Here is a 7,994-nt window from a genome sequence, read left to right on the forward strand (position 1 = left end):
GTGCACACCCGGGTTCGATTGACGTCAGAGTTCGGTACGTTTGGATGATGTGAACACTGTCTTCCGAACTCGGGTGCGCACCCACGAACCGTACCCGAGTCCGCTTAAAAAGGATGGTCTGGGGTACGGTTCAAGTGAACTCCAGTACGGTTCGCTGCTGATGTGAACGCAATTGTACCAAATCATGGAAGTGAACCGCTATTAATGACGTATTATTTGATTTAAAAAAAAATGTGTTTCACTCACTTTCCTGACGAACGTGACTGACGCGCTGCAAGCGGAGAGCTGTACACCTCATTTCATTGTCGTTGTTTTTTTTGACTTGTTATTTTGTTTTCGGATTTGTCATTGTGTTTTCTGACTTGTTATAATGTTTTCAGAATTATTGTTGTGTTTTCTGAATTGTTATTTTGCTTTTTAGATTTTAATTTTAATTTTCATTTGCGTTTGTAATTTGTTATTTTGTTTTCAGAATTGTGATTTTTTTTTGCACTTCTCGGCCACCATACAATTCTCGCGCTCCAATCTGCCAAAATAATCAGCATGAAATTGTAACCCGATCTCATAAAAGTGCGAATAAATTGTACGCCAAATAAAAACGAAAACTAGTGGAATTGATACGCAAAAATGGACTTTGGCGTGTATATGCTACGCTATGGGTAGGATTAGGGCTGTGGGGTAGATGCGTATCAAATGTACGCGAAAACTGCGTATCATATGCACGCCAACAAATTTCGTATCATATGCACGCGAAAACTGCGTAGGTATTATATGCACGCCAAAACACGTGATTAGCATATACACGGCAAAGTCCATTTTTGCTTATCAATACCACGAGTTTTCGTTTTTATTTGGCGTACTATTTATACGCATTTTCATGAGACCGGGCTCGAAATTGTGTTTGTAACCTATGTACCAACAATAACTGTAAGCAGTGATGACACAAAATTGGTTCCCTAAAAAAAACTTTCAGTGAACATCGCTTAAAATAACCACTTCTTTCTAAGTGTAAAGAATGTTTTCACTATTACATATATTTCTGTGCAATGGAAATATTCCATGCATGTTAAAGGTTCTTCGTGGAACTCCAAATTGTGTTTTTAACCCATGTACCAACAATAACTGTAAGCAGTGATGACACAAAATTGGTTCCCTAAAAAAACCTTTCAGTGAACATCGCTTAAAATAACCACTTCTTTCTAAGTGTAAAGAATGTTTTCACTATTACATATATTTCTGTGCAATGGAAATATTCCATGCATGTTAAAGGTTCTTCGTGGAACCGTCAGTATCAATAAACAAGCTTAAATAAAACTACACAGATACAAAATCTCACATAAATACTGAATCTGCATCACTGACATTTCAGAAGATTTCAGAATTAGCCCTATTAGATCCTATTTATGTGTTGCTTGACAACTTCACTGAGAGATGACGATAATAAAGGAGTGTGCAACATCACATAGTGATGCAACAAAGCATCTGCCCAAGGCAAAAAAAATAAAGACACACAAACCTGTTCAGCTCGCGCTCGGTTGTGTTTGATTTGTACGGGCAGCTCATGAAATCTGACAGCTCCTGCGTGAAACTCTGCAGTTTTAAACTGAGAAGGAAACAAACACTTTCAATCCTCTGAAACACAAAGAATGCAGCTTGATCTTGATTCTCACGCACCTTTTGGCCGGGTTAATAATGTAAAACTTGCGTCTGAGTTTAGCGCAGCGCAGCAGCTGAAGCGTGTCCGTCATCCCATCTCTGAAAGAAAACAGAGTTTTCAAAGCCACTGTATCATATTTGAAATTGATTGAATTTCTAAGCCTCTAAATGATCCACATGATCAATCTTTGCTGCCACACTCAATCTCCTCATGTCTTCTGATTGATAGTTTAGAGTGTTGTATCCAGTCAAAGCTCTTTTAGTGTAATTGTAGAAACGCTTCTCGTGTCAAATCTTGACTGGTTTTGATCAAGTAAGCGTCAGAATAACTGCAGTAATATCTCCAGATGAACACTTACTGGACTGAAGCAGCTCAGCTTTACTTGATTCTCCATCAATCATGTTTTAGAGTCTCAAATCTGATCCTCAGGATCTTTTGAGGAGCGTTTGTTTCCAGAAGCTTTACTTTCACTGTTCCTCAGCGGAGGAATGATCTTCACAAGCCTCCAGAACATCTCACATCTTCTGAGGAGCCTTTATTTCTTCAGCTCTCAATCACTGCATTATATGTTTGGATCATTTCAATCTCATTTTACTGAGACAGATTACTGGAGATATAGAGCGACGACTGATATTTATAGCATTTAATATCAGTATCTGCTGCACTGTTATAAACATCTCGTTGATTTACATCACAAGCAGCAGAATCTCATCAAATATCAGCATCTGAAGCAAATTCATATTTTTGCTCAGTTTGAGTCTCTGAATAAAACTGAGCTGTTTTTATGATACAAAACAAAAAACACATGCAAACATTTGTCTAAAAGTTAAATAAACAAGTTTAAAAATTAGATTTTTTAATACTATTTTTCAGACGTCAGCCTGTCAGTTGTGCCTGTAGGTCCTGTGTTACAGGTTCATCCTGATTTATGTTTCTGGGTTCTTTTCTACAAAACATGACTCAAAATCAAGCGTTCTGTCAGAAGTTTTTCCTGTTTTGAATAAGACTGTAAATCACTTCTGTTGTTACCTTGACATGATTTAGGTGGAGCAGAGTTTCTTTAAGAGATGCACAACAGGGAAGTCTACTAATACTTTCCTCTAGGCCTGATCCTGATAGGAATGTTGATTCAGTAACAAAATGTAAAGCATCACTGCTGATGAATAACTGACCAATCCCATTTAAAAGCAATCTTCATTCCATCTGAACAAAAAAGCGATTCGTTACGTCAATGCTCTGATTTACTGACAAAACAACATAAGAATCTCACTCGTCCAGCGAACAGAAATATGTTCGGAGAACGTTTGTTATGAATGTTTTTCAAAAAGTCCAGTCAATTAGATGCAGTGTTGGGGAAAGTTACTTTTAAAAGTAATGCATTACAATATTGCGTTACTCCATAAAAAAGTAACTAATTACGTTAGTTATGGAAAGTAATGTGTTAGGTTACTTTTGCGTTACTTTTTAAATCTGGACAGGGCTTGCTTGTTTGTTTTTAAAATAAAAAAGTTATATTTTTGGCAAATATAAAAGCCTTTTCGTCATATTCTGAGTTGCATTTTTTTTATTCATTTTGAGGAACACTGAATTTTTTTTTTTTGTGAGTGAGATGAATTAATGCATATTCATATTTATTTTAGAACTACAGTAACATCTTCTGATTTCTGTCACCATGGCGACACCAGAGCTGTCAATCAATAAATTGGAAGAAACAAAAGGAACGCGTTACTTATTTGAAAAAGTAACTCAGATATTCTCTTGTAAATTAAAAAGTAATGCGTTACTTTACTAGTGACTTGAAAAAAGTAATCTGATTACGTAACTCGCGTTACTTGTAATGCGTTACCCACAACACTGGTTAGATGTGACTTGAATGCAGACGTGCGGAATTAATTGAAGACAAATAGTTTAAACATCGTATTTTCACAGCAGCAAACTGAAGGACTCCAGAAATGAAGCAGAGCTCTAAAGAACGAAACACCTGCGTACAAACTTTACGATGCGCTGCTGAACAATCTTATCTCGGACGCTTCAGTCCTGAACAAATCAATCTATATTACATCTAAATCTAAAACATTTCTGTCCCGATTAAAACGGCAATGGCGTTTCGACCTAAAAATTACATTTAAAACACATTGTATCAATAAAACCCCATCGAAAACATCTGAACAACTTTATGACAGCAAGCACACAATATCATTAATGGAAATAATGTAGGCAACAAAACCAACAAACAATAATTCACTTATGACTAACGATTTAGATTTTATAACAGTTAGACTTGAGGAACACTGAGCCTGATTTAAATTCGAAATAATGAATTAAATGTAAATGTTCACCTGGATGAGTGTGTGTTGAGTGTGTAATAAAACATCACAAACACACCCTGAAAGACGATCAGGACCATCAGGACCCGGAGGATCCACCGGAGAAACGCCAATGCCATCAGAGAAACAAATGAACGAGTGTGTGTGTGTGTGTGTGTGTGTGATTGAGGGGGCACTCATAACCCCGCCCCTCTCAAAACGCCTCTGTAAACCAGTTCATAAACAATGACCTTGTATTTTGTGTTGTGCAATTTTGACCAAGAAAATGCTTCTATGTACTGAAGTAGCCTAGTTTTGGTGTGACTTTGAGACTGTCTTTGTCGAGACTGGTGTTGATGAGAGGATTTCCCGAAGGTAGAAATATTTTATAATCATAAACTTGTGTGGTTTTGTTTGATATAAAACAGTGGTTCTGTACCTCAGCTAACAGAGAACGTTCTCCGACTAACGTTCTGGCGAGGTTCTCTTGAAGGTATGAGCAAACGGACAGAACGCTCCTTCAAATTCATCGTATCTAGCTTTTAAAAGTTACTATTTTCAGAACGTTCATGAACATATTTGCAAAACGATACATTTGAACGCCCCCTTGACATTCCCATTAAAAAAAGTTTAAACATTTTTTTTGGACGTTTTGAACGTTCAGAGAACAAACCAAATTCCATTTAATATAAAGATTTTGATTAATATCAATACTCCTCGTGCTCCTTCTTGACTGTTGAAGAGCCCCAAAAACACGGAAGACAACAAAAGTAGCCCAACATTTCGAAGATTTGGGATGCAGTTCAAACACACTGTAAATCATTTCAATCCAATTTAAACACGTGATAGCCAATACACACGAATTTGGGAAAACCAAGTCTAAATTAAGAGTAGCCTATAGGCGGATATTTATTCCTAATTCCTAATTTCAGGAATATGTTTATTTGTTTATGTATGTACACGGATATAAATCGTACTGTCTGGTTAGAAGCGCTTGAGCTGCTCTCTATCTAGTTTCATTATCTAGAAACTACGCAGAAAATATTCCGAGTAAGACACAAAACAGACTTTAACTTCTCCAACAAGCTGACATGTTCAGTATCTCGCCATTCTGTATAGCTTTTATTAAATTGTGGTGCGCGAACTTAAAGAGTTGTCCTATAGATGAATAAAGCACAACTAAAATTTAACAAAACTTAGGCGTTACAACGCGTTTTTAAAAGAAAAAGAATTCTCGACGATGTAGACTATCAGTTTCTCTTAGACAAAATGTGTACACATTATATGATTTGTTGGTAGATAAGATCGGGTTGTACATAGGCTAAAGTTAATTTCTGCGTGTGCGAAGTGGAAAGTCGAAGCACCAAAGCAACATATATGTGTTCTCATAATATTCACACGTATGTAGATGATGCTAGAGCTTCTGTTTCAATTTATGCAAATTCAGAAAGATTAAATTCGATTGACAATTAAATACATTAATTTAATGATTTGATTTCGTATATTTTTGAAATACATTTATAGGATTCTTCCTGATGTCTTACACTGTAAAAAAAATTCCTTAAAATTTACGGTAAAAAACCGGCAGCTGTGGTTGCCGGACAAGAACAGCACATATTGTATCATATCTGAACAAAACTATTTGAAATTATTTACTGCACCAAAAGTGACTAAAAAAGGAAACACATTAAATAATACATGTAAACACAGGTTTCTTGGAATACAGAAAAGTGGTAAAATAGGCTATTTTACAGCTAAGTAGAAAAATAACTCATATTTCCTCGGATATAACCATTTTAAATGTCCCTAATATAGTTCCAGTAATGAAGTCAGTAACTATAATCCAGATATTACAACATCAATGTAAAAATCTGACTACATTCATCTGTCTCACATGCAATTAAACACACTCTAAAATCTGTAAAATTAGGGTACAGTGTAAATACGAAGGCATTTTCCATGTTTTTTGAAGGAGGGTTATTGGAAATGTCTGCAAAACTAACGAATAATGTCCAGGCAGACAATCACCAGTACATTTTTTTTTTTTACAGTGCCTTACTAAAGTCTTGATGCAATAAAAGCGTTTTATAGTGAGCACGCAATTAGTTAGCATCTGTATTATTTCCATTGTGAGACAACGCACGGGTTTAGCACAAATAAATAATTAAATGTTTGTAGACCTAAGTAGCGTTATTTTTAATTTTTGACGGGAATGCAAACGAGTCTGTGAGGGACAGAAGTTCCTCAAGCTCCTAAAGTCTGTGTAAGTTCCCTTCCTTCATAATGCATATGCACGAATATACAAGCAAGTAGGCCTGTATCATTAATTTCTGGATCGATTCGGATATGGTTATATACAGTATAAATCAGAGACAGAAGCATTGTGCTGTAAGGAACATAATTTGATGAATGTAAAAAAAAGAACTAAAGAAATGGTCTTTTGACCATGATGAGGAAGCAGCAGGTAGCATCATAAGTATTTAGGGATTTACTCTGATTCTCAGCTACGATGGGGCCATCAAGTGGAGTGTTTGTGCACAAGCTTGTCAGCTTTTGCACTTTTTGCAAAGGCTTAGTGTCTGTGGGGTGGATAAAAGTATCATGTTGCTGTTAGATCAGCTATTGAATATATTATTGAACATATATATTGAATATATGTTATGCTTTTACAACACGGTTTGGTAATTTGTCTGTTAAATTAAAGATTGATTTTTTTAATCGTTTTTGCCTTTGACAGAACAGTGTAGAGAGGACAGGAAGCGAAGAGGGAGAGAGATAGGTGCGAGATTAAAAAAAGATCGCGAGCCGGGGTTCGAACTCGGGACGCTCGAAGCGCAATGGCGCTGTATGTCAACGCGCTGCACAACAGGCTATAGGCGGCGATGAAGTTTAAAATATAAAATAATAGGTATACCCCTAACATACATGATACGCATACATTGCGCTATTGCAGACAGAGCTAGAATTAAAGGCGTTAATATTATAATATTAATATTTTCTCACGGGTGAATGAGACATGAGTTGATCTGACAGCGGTGCATTATATATATATATATATACCAGTCAATATTTTTGAAGAGTAAGATCTATAATGTTTTTTAAAGAAGTCTCTTCTGCTCACCAAGCCTGCATTTATTTAATCCAAAATACAGAAAAAGCAGTAATATTGTGAAATATTATTATTTAAAATAACTGTTTTCTATGTGAATATCTGTTAAACTGTAATTTATTTCTGTGATGCGCAGCTGAATTTTCAGCATCATTACTCCAGTCTTCAGTGTCACATGATCTTCAGAAATCATTCTAATATGCTGATTTGCTGCTCAAGAAACATTTCTGATTATTATTATTATTATTTAAAACAGCTGAGAAGAAATTTTTCAGGTTTCTTTGATGAATAGAAAGTTCAGAAGAACAGCATTTATCTGAAATAGAAATATTTTGTAACATTATAAATGTCTTTATCATCATTTTTGATCAATTTAAAGCATCCTTGCTAAAAGTATTAATTTCTATAATTTCTTCACCCACCCCCACAAAAAATGTACTCAACTGTTTTAAATATTGATAATAATAATAATAATAATAATCAGAAATGTTTCTAAAAAATCTTACTTTTCAAACATTTTTAACTGGTAGTGTAGATATGTATCATTGCATCTAGTTCTTTTGGATAAATATATCAAAATGAATGTAAAAACAAAATTGTATAAAATACTAACAGCGCATCCACTACAAATATGTCTAAATATCTAATTTCATACGTTTTTGTTTAACTTTTGAATAATGACTTTATGTAATGTCAATGCTTAACTCCATTAATGAGCAGAACATTTAATCTAAATGTGTATATCGAAAGGAAAAGAGTCTGAAATAATAATAATTAATTAATAATAATAATTAGTTACATTTATATAGCGCTTTTCTGGGTACTCAAAGCGCTTTACATGAAAGGGGGGGAATCTCCTCAACCACCACCAGTGTGCAGCATCCACCTGGATGATGCGACGGCAGCCATAGTGCGCCAGAAC

The 7,994-nt window shown here is 35.3% G+C and overlaps 1 protein-coding gene across 1 annotated transcript in view; it reads right to left on the reverse strand.

Moving 5' to 3' along the window:
- Positions 1-4,120, reverse strand: part of LOC107673166 (alpha-2,8-sialyltransferase 8E-like) — a gene marked incomplete at its 3' end in the record, with an annotated part of 12,204 nt that extends 8,084 nt beyond the window's left edge. The window contains exons 1-3 of the mRNA XM_016466663.1: positions 3,997-4,120; positions 1,675-1,755; positions 1,517-1,603 (exon numbers count right to left, since the gene is read on the reverse strand). Coding sequence (XP_016322149.1) covers positions 1,517-1,603; positions 1,675-1,755; positions 3,997-4,103 — 275 coding nt within the window. The remainder of the gene's footprint in view (positions 1-1,516; positions 1,604-1,674; positions 1,756-3,996) is intronic.
- Positions 4,121-7,994: the final 3,874 nt, after the last annotated feature.

This window comes from Sinocyclocheilus anshuiensis, unplaced genomic scaffold, assembly GCF_001515605.1.
Source record: "Sinocyclocheilus anshuiensis isolate Anshui unplaced genomic scaffold, SAMN03320099.WGS_v1.1 scaffold444, whole genome shotgun sequence".
Lineage (NCBI taxonomy): Eukaryota > Metazoa > Chordata > Actinopteri > Cypriniformes > Cyprinidae > Sinocyclocheilus > Sinocyclocheilus anshuiensis.